At 46.0% G+C, this 13,353-nt stretch overlaps 2 protein-coding genes across 2 annotated transcripts; both read left to right on the top strand.

Moving 5' to 3' along the window:
* Positions 1 to 117: 117 nt before the first annotated feature.
* Positions 118 to 4,684, top strand: LOC120948288 (zinc finger protein 708-like). Its single transcript, XM_040364455.2, has 3 exons — positions 118 to 367; positions 440 to 558; positions 630 to 4,684. Exons 1-3 carry the CDS (start codon positions 221 to 223, stop codon positions 2,416 to 2,418), a joined length of 2,055 nt encoding a protein of 684 aa, XP_040220389.2. The 5' UTR covers positions 118 to 220; the 3' UTR covers positions 2,419 to 4,684.
* A 4,083-nt stretch (positions 4,685 to 8,767) lies between these two features.
* LOC120952273 (general odorant-binding protein 69) lies at positions 8,768 to 9,460 on the top strand. Its single transcript, XM_040371510.2, has one exon. It carries the CDS (start codon positions 8,768 to 8,770, stop codon positions 9,458 to 9,460), a length of 693 nt encoding a protein of 230 aa, XP_040227444.2.
* The last annotated feature ends 3,893 nt before the right edge of the window (positions 9,461 to 13,353 follow it).

The raw sequence follows: 13,353 nt of genomic DNA, 5'->3' as shown, positions 1-13,353 counted from the left end.
ACTGTATTTTTGTGGTATACATTTTACCTGAAATCTGTCCAAATTTTATATCTAGATCAGTTTATGTTCGGGTATACAAATCTTGGTCCAAGCTGTCAAATCGATATTGTTGTTGTGACAGCTGCGAGCTTGTTGTTTTTATTCGCCAAACACGAACAGCGTCCAAATTCTCCAAACTACCCGCATTATAACGCCGCGGACGTAATTTTCCCTGCCCAAAATGCCGCCGGAAACTGGGCCAACGTACGAGCTATCGAACGGCACCTGCCGCTTGTGTTTAGAGCACAAGGAAGAACTGATCCCTCTCGAATGCGCTCTGTCGGAAACGGAGCTTATCAACGTCATCGATTGCTTCCTCAAGATAGACGTGAGTACACGGCGAAATTCTTCCAGAGTTCCTGCCACATCAAAACCTTTATTTGGTTTCTGTTTATTTTAGATCACCGACAATTGGCCGTTCCAGAACGTATGTGATGATTGTGTCATGCAGGTTCGGTTGATTGAAAAATTACGCGCCCATTTCGATGAGAGAAATCGTATTTTCGATGTGCTGTGGACGTACGTAAGCCGGATGGGTGGGTTTAGTTGGTTGCGTTTAATAACACAATCCTTTTCTTCATCTTCCGCAGGCAATACAAGCGAATACACATGCAAGCCGATGGGGCGGGTGGTAGTAGTAAAAAGAAATTGTCCAAAACAGAGGAGAGCAACGTCAACTCTGGCTACGTCATCGAGGGAATGGTGATAGAGAAAACGGAAGTGGAGATACTGCCACCGGACATGTTGCTGAAAGCAGAGGCTGGAACTGAACAGTGTGGCGCCGTCATCAAACAGGAAGAGAACGAAGAGGAGGACCATCTGGTGGAGGAGCTGGTGTACGAGGAGCTAACGCTGGACGAAACGGAACTCGACGAGGGTGAGATCATAGAAGAGGACAAGGATACGCTGGAGGGTGAACATGAGAGCGAAATGGTAGAGGAACACATCATGGAACCAGAGGAAGACGGGATTGCGGCAGGGGACGAATCGGACGACCAAATTGAGCACCAGCTGTACGAGATTGCAGACAGTGAGGATGGGGAGCAAAAACAGCAGCACGAGCAACAACAGGACGACTGTTATTACGACGAAACGGTCAGCCGATGCTACATCTGCATGGAAACGCTGGAATCGGAGAGTGAACTGCAAGAGCACCTGGGGACGGTGCATCTTAAATTGCTCCCATTTCACTGCGACAAATGTTTGCAGTACTATCGCACAATCGACGAGGTAAATCAGCATCTGATCTCGCACGAGTATCCGTTCGTTTGCATGTACTGCCCGCGCAAGTACAGCTCCGAGCGGCAGCTGGAGAACCACAACAAAGACTGCAACACCTACCGGTGCCTGTACTGCCCGGCGGAGTTCGAGGTGCTGTCCCACCTGAACACACACAAGCGGCAACATGCGGCCCAGCTGCGGGGCAAGCTAAAGTGCAAGGCTTGCGGCCGTCAGTTCACACAGTCCTCCCATCTGAAGCGCCATCTACGGTCGGGAAGCTGTGCCGGCGTCAAGGAACGCGGACCAAAGCGCAAGTACATGCGTAGACATGGGCAAGAAATTCCGACCTCCCCTAGAGGCGGCGACCAATGCAGCAAGGAGCCGCAGAACAAAAATCTACTCTACTGTCAGGTGTGCGATCGGAAGTTTGTCAGCAACTCCTATCTGGCGCGGCACTTCGAGCGGGACCATTCCGAGCTACGGTTTCCCCTGTTTCCCTGTGACGTCTGTACGAAGAAGTTTACCTCGTTCGAAAAGTCCGTCCTGCACCGACGGTATCACCGCCGGCAGCCAGCCATCAAACCGAAGGAGCTAAAGAAACCGAAGGAAACGGTGTGCAAAATCTGCGACAAAGAGTTCCGCGTCGACCATCAGCTGCTGCGCCATCTGACGGAGGAGCATTCGCTCGCGCTCGAGCTGTTCCAGTGCGACCAGTGTCCGCGCAAGTTTTCGACCGAGTTCAAGCTGCGCAAGCACCATTACAACAGCCACCGGGAGAACAAGACGCTGTACGTTTGCTCGCACTGTGGGCAGAAGTTCGAGAAGAAGCTGACGCTGAAGGACCACGAAACGAAGCACCTGGGTATGCCGGCCTATCGGTGCGCGGTGTGCGACAAGACGTTCATCCACAAGCACAGCCTGGACCGGCACGCGCTCGTGCACAGTGACGAGAAGCAGTTTGCGTGCGAGTTTTGCGCGAAAACGTTCAAGCGCAACACCACGCTGGTGATCCACCGGCGGATACACACCGGGGAGAAGCCGTACCAGTGCGAACCGTGCGGTATGCGGTTCATCGATTCCAGCACGCTGATCAAACACCGGCAGCGGGCGCACATGAAAGCGGAGTGCATGCCGCTGAAACAGGAACAAGGGCAGTAGAAGCTTTACCTGCACGTATAATTTTATTGTGTTTGTAAAGCGCCATTCTTCAGACACCGATTATTACAAGACTTGATGATAATCTTAGGACAAGTGTATAGAAAATGAAAAGCGTTTGAACATGAGTGAAGAGTTTACAACGAGCGAGCTGTGTGTCTTGGTTCGAGCTGGTTGTAGATGACATTCGTGATTGCTTTCACATTTTTTTTAAATAGCCACGCTTTTACTGGTCACATTATTGTGAACCCTTTTAATATAAAGCTCGCACCAAGCGATACCAGAATTCCCTCAAATGCTTTAATATCATTGCATAAAAGATCGTAGAATTATTCCTATTTTAGCTACAGATTAAGCTCTTCTTCGTCTTCTTTGGCTCAACAACCGTTGTCGGTCAAGGCCTGCCTTTACCTCTTGTGGGTTTGGCTTTCAGTGACTAATTGATTTCCCCCCATAGCAAGATAATAGTCAATCCTACGTATGGCGGCACGGTCTATTTGGAGCTTGAACCCATGATGGGCATGTTGTTAAGTCGTACGAGTTGACGACTGTACTACGAGACCGGCCTAACAGATTAAGCTACTATCTTGAAAAGAGTTGGAACCTAAAACAATGCTGCAACTGCGGCTGCATCTGGGGACACATTAGTCAATAAAATTCCATCAACTAACTGCTCAGATCCAAAGAACATTGATAACACGCGAGATGCGAGATATAGTAAACACGAAGGATATTAGTATTGCATCAGCCGGTCTTGGAGAGGTTGGCGACGAACCGGATATCCTGACACGGACAAAGGACAGATGGACACAAAAGGCCAGAAGGACACGAAGGACAGCGTCTGTCGTGAGTCATACCCCACCAGGAGGGTCTCGGAGGACCAAAGCAATTTACGCTAGTACGATCAAGTGAAAAAGGAAACTGTGGGGAAACCTCACCATGTTAACACGCCACTCGCAGCCATGATTATTCCGTTGCCCATTTCAGTCTCCTGCCTTTTTCTAGCGAGCAATGTTCTAATGTTCAACGCGATCAGCCACGCACCACCTGGCGGCACGGCGGCGAAAGGTGAACATTTTTCTCACCCTAATCGACCCATTTCACTCCCAGCGCTTACATTTAACGATAATACAAGGGAAACAACACAAAAAAAACCCTGTTTTCGGTTAGTCGAGAAACGACTCGAAGCATAATTTATACCTCAAAGAAAATATACACCATCATCCCCCCCTTTGCTAGCCACGCTACCATTGCGAAAGCCCCCAGCGGAGGGATTTGGCGTCGACTTCGGCATCGGAATCGAAGCAAGCGCCAGCAAGGAAAAGCACACCGGCATGTTTGCAAACGGTGTAAACGGGATGTTGCCGTGACTACCGAAACCCCCCACACGGCAAGCATATATATTTATGCGCCCACAGGTAGAGTGGTGGTGCGCACGTGTGGCTGTGTGTTTGTGTGTGTGTATGTGTGTGTGTAATCCGCCATTCGGGCATGATATTGCCCAGCACGACATAATAAATATTGTTGCTGAATATATTGAACAGCATTTGATCATGTATGTACATTTTGATGAGGTGTAGAAACGGGCCCATTGTGTGTGTGTGTGTGTGTGCTGTCGGAAGACATCGTTTTGGCTTCGTTAGAACATGTTTTTTTGTACTAAAACATAAAACAATTGAGTTTTTCAAATGTATTTTAAAACAAAGCACTCAGACGTTTGTAGTTTGTTGCAAGACACGTTTTTAGTGTTGGTGGTTTAGCTTTATAGCACAATTTATTTACATCCAATTCATGCACATGACTTCCCTCCATACCTTAACATGCAAGAAGAAAAAAACATTCCAACGAGCCAAGATTCATTTCACTAATTTCTTTCCAGTGTCGCAATTTTCAACCACATTCTGCACCGCTTTCCTTCCACCAATATCCGCCCCGCAATGGTCCACCATTTCGATAATGGACACTAATTTGCAATCACCCCCCCCCCCAAAAGGGTCGTCTACGTTATAGATTTTAGACATTTTCCAACAGTAAAAACCGATCATAAATTAAGATCCCATTTCGAAGGCGCCTTTTCATATATATCCTGTACTGGCCAGTGTGCTGCAAGAAAGAAAAAAGAAAAAAAAAACCACAAACCACGGTTCCGGATTGTTCTCCCGGCGATCGGGAATAATGTCCTCAAAAAGCTCTCACCCCATGTGTGGTTTCATTACAAGTATGAGCCAAGGCGGAGAAAATAAATTCCAATTTGCGACGAATGCATTAACACCGGCTCTAGCTGCCAAGTCGTTTTTTGCTGTAATACCTAAACCACTTTTTTAGCCATGATGTATGCTGTGCGTCTTGCAAGAAGAGACAGAGAGATAGAGGAAGGGGTAGAACCAAGACGGTAAAGTGTCCAACCCGAGTGCAGTGCCACGTGGTCAAGGGAATATCGGAATCAGAAGAAGCTACGCAAAACTCTTTCGAACATGTTCGATGTGTGTGTGCTAGTGTGTGTGTGTGTGAAAATGTGCTTGAAAGTGTGTTTATAATTTAATTAAGTTTATTCATCCTCTCTCTCCCGTTGAATGGTTGTTGTCTAATAGCTCGCCCTTTGCTTGCGCAAATGTCTGTTTGTTTTGCGCCGCCTCTTGCTTGCTTGCGCGCCATTTGATGGCGCAACGTTTTACGCGTGTGGCGGTTTGGCGTGCGTGCTGGTGTGTGTGTGTATGTGTTTTTCGGCGTGCCTAATTTGTTTGCCCAAAACGGGGTAGCAAAGCACAGTTTGTGGTTAGAGAGGTTTGGGCGCACGGAGGCTAGCTAGATTCTTCTAATGTGTTGTTGATGCAGATTTACGACACCCGGCAGCGTAACGACCAAACACGCGACAATGCAACGACCCACGGGTGGGTGGGTGGGCAGTTGTGAAGCAACCAACAACATCCCCCGTTTTACTTATGCTCACCACTCACTTGGGTGAAAAACACTTGCTCTTGTTTTGTTCGATGGTGGTGGTCGAGGTTTCGGTTAATTTAGTTTCAAGTCGACTTCCTCCCGTTCCTCTTGGTGACTTGCTGGGCAAGAGCGTTTCCAGCGCATTGCAGCATCCTGCGCCACGTGACCGGCACGTGGCAAATGGGAAGGAGTGAGTATGAGAGGCGGCCCTTGTTTACAGGCGCCGGGCGGATTTCGGTGCATATCGCAGCACAGTGTGTAAGCGGTTGTTTACAAGTTTAGTTTACACCACTTTAATTATCCAATTAAAATACTATACAAATCACAAATGAGGGGAAAGATGCTGGGGGGAGGGGATGTGGGAGTGAAATATGTTTGCCGTTTTGGTTGTTTGTTTGCCGTCTTGTTTTGAATGAAGTGTAATTTTTCGTTACGAATTTATTCTTAAATTTTTTTTAATTTTTCGTTACGAAATTGAATTTCCTTTAATTAAATACTGCTGAAAAGATACACTTAAGTACACTACTGTTCCTGTGAAATCGTTTAAAAATCACACACCATCTAATTCCATTACTTTAGAAGGCTACAAACACTGCTAGAAACCGTTTAAATCAAAGTTATGCTGCACAATTGTGTGTTTGCATTCTTTCGCCAGTGCATTTGCATCAATCATTACGCCCCAATCGCCCCCATATGAATGCAAATCAATCGAAATGCCGACAGACCGATGCAATTAGATTGATGTGATGCAAACCGCCCACCCGCTCCACCCACCCACTAATAGCAGTTGCATTTTCTAAAACGGAACCTTTCTCCACTCAACCCAACCCCCCTCGAAATAAATGCGACAAATTTTGTGAAGCAGAAAAATGTCGACTTCAAACTGTACCCCATCCTCTCCCCCCCACCCCGCCCCCGTTGTCCCACGACAACAACGACGCATTAGATTGTAGTTTGTGTGAGGCCTCCCCCCCCCCCCCCCCCCTTGAAGGCCCCTGTTAGAGGGTGGCAAAACTATTTTTGATAAATTTAAATGATCAAACCATTTGTTTTAGTGCGAAAACCGAACCGGTGTTTAGTGCAGTGTGGCACAACCAAATTAGCCACCGTCCAGCGCCCCTAGGAGGTGCCCCACCGGCGGTCGCTTGCCCCCCCCCCCCCCCTTTGCTATAGTAGTCCAAACTGAAGTTAGAGCAGCTAAAACTGGTTCAAAAATGAAGAGAAAAAATACAGAAATAACAACCACTTTTCGGTTCGGTTGTGTATGCCATGCCTGTGCCATGCCATGGCCCGTTGGCCGGTAACAACTCCACAGCGCCGTGCTTGTGTCGTTTGTCGGCCAAAGGTGAGATTCGGTGCTGTTTTTTTGTTGTTCCTCCTGTACTGCTACTACTACTACTACTACCTACTCTGCTGCTGGTTGTCTGTATAATGAGTTTTATATTTCTTCGATTGCAAACACACAACGGGTACGGGTACGGAACGACTAAGCTACCTTTAATGCTGGTGATTAGAATAAATGATCCGATGCTCTTACTGTCTGCTCTGCTGATGATTACTATTGCAAAAGGTGTTGTTGCCACGTGCATTGCAAGAAGAAGAAAAAGTGAAGTGTAAAACACATAACTGTGAAAAAGGACGACTTTTTGAGGTTTTGCATGATATGCTAATACTGCCAATTGCTAGAGTTGTTTGTTGTACTTCGATTTTTGTTTAAACATCTGTATGTTTTTGGTCCATTTTTAGACAATTTTGTTCTTCTTTTAGCTTTTGTGGATGATTTTACACAGCAAGAATTTTATATTTATTTATTATTTTTGTAGTACACCGTAGTGATGTGCAGTAGCGGATCTAACGGTAGGCGGACTAGGCTGTCGCCTGGGGCACCGCCGATTTAGGGGCCCCGTAGATTGCCGTATGGACAGAGTACTACAGACAAGGGCCCCGGAAGGATGGACGTTGGGGCCCCGAGGCTGGCGAATCATCGTAGGGGCCCCCGACGGCATTTCAAGTTTACTGTTCAATCTCCCAACCTTTAATCCACCACTGGTGATGTGCTCTCTGAGTCGCACCCACGACTCCGATCCGACTTCAACTATTGTTAGTCCGATTTCGGCAAAATGGAACAACTAGATCCACCCGGAGTCGTCCGGAGCCTTCCAGAGTCGTTCCGAGTCGTCCGGAGTCGGAGTCGTCCGAAGTCGGAGTCGTCCGGAGTCGTTCGGAGTCGTCCGGAGTCGTCGGAGTCATTCGGAGTCGTTCGGAGTTGTTCTGAGTCGTTCAAAGTCGATCGGAGTCGGAGTCATCCGGAGCCATTCGGAGTGGACCGGAATCTGAGTTGGTCGAAGTCAACAGGAGCCTTTGAACTTGTGATTAGACATTTCATTCGTTGTGTTTTTTTTGTCTTTCACTTAGCGCATGCACTTCTCATACAGGCCATTTTTTCGAAGGCCAACCTCGGTCGACTCCAGACGACTCTGGATGACGCTGTCTGTAGCCGATTCCGGATGAATCCAGACGACTCCGGACGACTCCGAACGACTTCGGGCGACTTCCGGCGATTCTGGACGATTCCGAACGACTTCCGGATGATGCAGGGCGGACCTACCTTTCGGAGTCGATTCCGAATTAATCGGAGTCGGATCGGAGTCTACTCCGGATTTTGACAACTTTACCCATCACTACTACACAGCAGTCTTCCATGGTCAATATATAACGCCATGTCCGTCGTGAGTTTGCTAATAGCGTTCAAACTGTACTCATACACAGTTCCCTAGGTTTTGCTACATTTTCCAACAGTTTTTAGATTATTAACTCAATAGTTGTGTCTTAATCATATTGGATTTCTTTGGAAAACAGCAAATAAATCATGAAACCAGTCCAAAGGTATATTTTAGCTGTATTAGATGACAACTCTCATCATAACTATAATCACCATTATTCAAGTTCGATATTAAACACTCTCAAACACCATATAAAGTTATTAAAAATTTTACAGACAAACAATCGATTAATGACACTGATGTGCCAGCCGGAGTACTCCAGATATTGGAGTTAGTTTAATGTCAAAATAAATATATTTTGCTTCAGATTTACACATTTGAACATAAATAATATTTCTGCATTTGAAATATAAAGTGCTATCAATTACTACTAAATTTGTCATGTTGTAAACACAAATAGAAATCATGAAGTGCGTGTTTCGAAGAATTACTATGAAGTAAATAACCCAACCTCAAATGTTATCAAATCATCCACGGTCTCCGGCGTTTGTTACCTTTCGTAGAAAACCCACCGCAACCTCCACAAGTTGTGTTAGAATTCGCATATAAGAGTGCGTGCTGTGGCACCAACACACCACTGAGTCGTGTGTCTTGCTCTCATCAGCTTACTAAGAACGTGCGTTGTACTCATGGATCGTTTACTGTTGGTGCTTCTAAGCAGCGCTAGTTTACTGCTTACAGTGTACGGAATAAAACACCACATTGTGACCAAAAGCTGGTCCGAAGCACAGTCTGACTGTCTCCAGTATCTACGCGTCGAATCACCCGGACGATACCTTTCCCATCGATACCGGGACAATCAGACGTCGAAGCAACTGATCTTCTGCATCATGCTCAACCTGCGCATCTACGATCCAACCCAGAACGTGTTGCGACTGAAAGCGATGGGGCAATTTTTCCACCCCGACAAAACTGACACACTGTACGTCAATCGAACGAATGCGTGTTTGCTGAGAGTGAAAGTTCCACCGCTTGTGGATAGTTCCGAGGATAGCCAACCGTATAGTGGGGTGATGGGAACATTGTACGAGGTATTTCGATGTTTCTATCACTGCTACGGTAATATCAACGCTGATGCCCCGAAACTGCCCGCAACTGTACTGGAGCTGGAACAGATACAGCAAGAGTGTGCTCGTATCGTCGGTGTCTCGGAACGGTTGTTGGATGGTGGTTCACAGCTGAGGAGCCATCCACGGTACAGTGAGCTGTCGCGGTGTATCATGTTGAGAAGTGGAGAGTCTGTAGACTATTTAACGCATCGCAACAACTCCAGCAGAAGGTTCAAGTTGAACAAAACGGGGAAAATGATGTACTTTAATTAGGGTTAATCAAAACTAAGGCACAATAAAAAAGAGAGAATGCGAATTATGTTATTCGATCCTGGGCAGGACTACTTCCGATTGTTTAATAACGATTAAGGCGAGTTGAGGTCCAAATCGGTCACAAGAGACCTAGAGCTGATTAGATAAACATACAAGATACATTAATAGAATTGGTGAAGATCAGGTTTAGCGACAGCGTTAAGATGTAGCGTTCAGATGTCGGATTTAAATGTTTGTATAATCAGACAATATTATTGCTTTGAATCGCTCTCTTTAGCATTTAATCACTGTTGTTGATCATTTTGCTACACTGGATACAACACTGGTTTTTGTAAGCTCCAGCTTTCATACATAATACAGGGTTTTCCAGGGGGTCTCATAGTTGTGGGTTCTCATACTTCCTTGATTCTTTCTTATGGGAAGTGAACTTCATATGATGGTAATTGGACTCTATGGCACCCTTTTTGGACAGGTTCCTTGGAAATGCCTATTGAATTTGTCTAACAAGGTTGCTTTAGAGTCCAATTCCCATTACATTAAGTTCATTTCACCGAAGAAAGAGTCAATAAAGTGTCCCACAGCTATGAGAACACCTGGAAAACCCTGTATTGAGTTTTATGTGCTAGACAAATGTTGGGCTCAGCAACTTGTTCCTCAGCAGCAACCGTTCAGAGGAGGCAACAGCAGCAGGAAGATTCTGAAAAAGTATATAAGAAGACACAGATATCTGGTACAAAAGATACGAAAGATATCTGAAACATTTTCTATCAATTAAAAGCAATGAAAGCAATCCGAAATAGAGGAAATAGGGACCCATTTAGCTAAGAGATAATGAAAGCCGGCTTGTTCACTAGTGAGTAACTACCACAACGCCACCTCTTAATACGCGCTAAGAAACTCTGAAGTTAGATGTATTATTCGTACCACTGTACAGCCTGGCCATTGCTCCTTCCGATTACATCCTGTTCCATGTCGATAGAGCACGATCTTGCAGTCTAGCACTTCTCCAATTGTGATCATGTAAAATATGTTACCATTCAATGGATAGCCAGGTTTTGCTGTCGATACAGGATCTGAAATTGCCTTAAAACGTGGGAGAAAGTAGTGAAAACGGTGGAACCTATTATGACCCACGAATAAGTTACAAATTTTCCACCAAAATGTGTCAAAGTTTGATTAAACCCGGTATGGAGTTATTGGTACTTCTAATACAATAACGGCAATGAAATTATGACTCAGATATTTGATTCTTTTCCATCCATTTCTCAACCTAAATCTACGACTTCCAAACACCAAAGGAGAAGTAAATAAACTGTTATAATAGCAAGCAGGTTATAAATGATGCGGACTGCAGAAAGAAAGCACCTCATCCATCCGACGCTGCTACCAAATGAAAGGGAAGAAAGAAAGAAAAACAAAAAACAAACAACCGGAAAAATGATAAATGTGTTTTAATTTCATAATTGGCACGATTCATATTTCGCTGACGGAAGTCACCAAATATCGTCACCGTACGTTCCGTTCCTCCATCTTCCTGTCCCTGGAGAGCCCTGGAAATGCACGGGGTAAAAAAACACACTTCCTCACCCAAAACTTTCAAACACTTATCGAACGAAAAAAAAGCCAAACCAAAGAAAACGCCAAATGGATGGTGGGGGCATTAGGACAGGGGCACGCTGGGGAACGAACGCCACCGTACACGTACACTCTGCCACAGTACGGCGAATGTAATGAAGAATTATCGTTGATCAAGCTTCCATTTCCGAAGGTTTGGCGAAGGAAGGGTGCGGGTAAACTGGTGGGACAAATAAGATTTGCCAAGGAAAAATGTACCGCCACCATTCTGACCCTCCTTTCCGACCCCGCGATCGAAGAAATGGCGGCAAATGAAAATTGCACCAAAGCGAAATCAATTCCATCAATTGACAGTTTGGCAGCGGCCGTTTTGTTGCCCTCCTCTTGCCCTTCCCTGTTCCCTTCCCGCCACGCAGGAGGCCACTGCAAAGACGCGGTGGTGGAAAAGTCAATTCCAAATGAAACTTTGCCCAAGTGTTTCGAGGGGGGGATGAGGAGTGATCGCGGGCCAGAGTGGCATGTCATTTTTCTTGTGCAGCAGCAATGGTACGTCGTCGCCGTGCCGGAAAAGAACCCGGAATGGAGTTCGAAATCGAAAATCGAATTTGAATAATGGACGAAAGTGGCCTTTTGATTGGTAAGGCGCAGCACCAGCACCAGCAGCTCAAAATGGTGGAGAATGGCACAACGATCAAGTCCAGGGGAGGGAAAACGCTTTGCGCCTTGCAAACGCCAAAGTCGCAAGTAGGTACGCCATTCGGTGTGGCCCATTGGTACGAAGCAAAACGATGGGTCATTATTGGATGATAAATTATGAATACAGGCAAATACATTAGCGTTTGAAAAACAGATTTTCCCGATATTATGTTTTACCCCACGCGGGGTTAGGGTGGTGGAGTGGCTCTGGGGTGGAACCGGAGGTTTCGTCGTTTGTTTTCGACACACACACACACACTGCTCAAGGCCTACTATTGGGCTGTTATTCTTGCTCACTGACATCTTAGCGGAGGGGCTGGACTTCTTGTGCTACTTGGATGATAGAAAGCTCAAACAGAGCAAAAAGAAAAGCCACGAGAAAATTATTTGTGCTTTGTGTGTAGTGTTTAGTGCTTGCAGCAGGGGGTGGCAAGGGATTCTTTTTTTTTGTCTCTTTGCAATTCATCCAGCCGGCGTCCACCGTGGTGCTGTTCGTCGACTGTTTTAATTTTCATTTCCTTGTCAAGAGGCATGAAAGAGGGAGAGACTGTTCCTGACAAATGGTGTTGGCAGGTTTGGAGTGTGTGTTTTTTTCCTTTTCATTCTTCACTCTTCTTAGACACTTTTTTCTTATCACAATCACTGGCGATAGTGATTTCTTTTTTAATAACATTTTTTCCCCCTTGTTGCTTGCCTCAGGATGTTCAGTTTCTTATGGTTTTTTTTTCTTCTCCCTTTTCCAGCAACTCGCCATAGGCTGGTGACAGTTTTTTTCCCAGTTCCCCACGGTAGTGTGACACCAACTGATTGTGGGTGGCAGGTGGGAGAGGTAAAGTTTCGTTTTGCGCCCACCGTAATCTTTCCGCTGGTCAGCAAACGCGGGAGGAGGAGGGTCGAGGCTGTGTAATGAGGACGTTATTTGTTTCATTTCGTGCCTTCTTTACAAAGCGACACGGCACCGAGCTGTCCGGGCCGGCCGCGGAATCAGAACGGACATTTTAATTAACGATTGTACTTTGATTAATTAAAAAAATATGCTAATCCGTATGTTAACGCCAAATTGGGCTACAAGATGCGAAAAAGTCACGGTACGATCGGTCTGGAACTACTTGTAACTTACTTACTTGCTTGCTTGCTTATTTGCGCTGAGATTCTAACCTGGAGAGAGCCTTTTTGGAGGGTTTTATTGTTACTTTACTTTACCCTCATGCACCCCCGCTGACACCCTTGCCAACCCAGTGCCGCGCGTGTGAATATTAATTCGTATTATAGGTTTTGGCATGTGTTGCATGAAAAATTGAGCACCGGCCGAATTGCAATCCCTGTGGCCCGTACGCACACCCTCGGCTGGCGCATTACTCACTACTTTGGTGCACCAATTTCGTTCTGCCCAGCCAGCCAGCCAGGTCTCGATTGTTGCAAAATAAACGTGTGTAAAAGTGGTGTAAGTTTTGTGTGCGAAATTTAAATAAATTTTACGACCCACCGCGTGTTGCTTGTGCGGGCGCCCTCGTGGCAGACGCGCTGGGGTTTCGTTGCGCGAAATAGTAGTGGAATCAGCGATTGAAACACGGCATCGAGCGAAAGTTAATCGAATGGGCGGTAAAAATTGATTGAGCAAG

This window comes from Anopheles coluzzii, chromosome 2, assembly GCF_943734685.1.
Source record: "Anopheles coluzzii chromosome 2, AcolN3, whole genome shotgun sequence".
Classification (NCBI taxonomy): Eukaryota; Metazoa; Arthropoda; class Insecta; order Diptera; family Culicidae; genus Anopheles; species Anopheles coluzzii.
The sequence above is the reverse complement of the archived record's forward strand: the minus strand, read 5'-3'. Positions and strand labels throughout refer to the sequence as shown.

Excerpts from the sequence above, each read along its gene's own strand:
- LOC120952273 (XM_040371510.2), top strand. The coding sequence starts at position 8,768 with ATGGATCGTTTACTGTTGGTGCTTCTAAGCAGCGCTAGTTTACTGCTT.
- LOC120948288 (XM_040364455.2), top strand. The coding sequence starts at position 221 with ATGCCGCCGGAAACTGGGCCAACGTACGAGCTATCGAACGGCACCTGC. Across the intron at positions 368-439 it reads ATTGCTTCCTCAAGATAGAC|ATCACCGACAATTGGCCGTT; the intron begins GTGAGTACACGG and ends TGTTTATTTTAG. Across the intron at positions 559-629 it reads ATTTTCGATGTGCTGTGGAC|GCAATACAAGCGAATACACA; the intron begins GTACGTAAGCCG and ends CATCTTCCGCAG.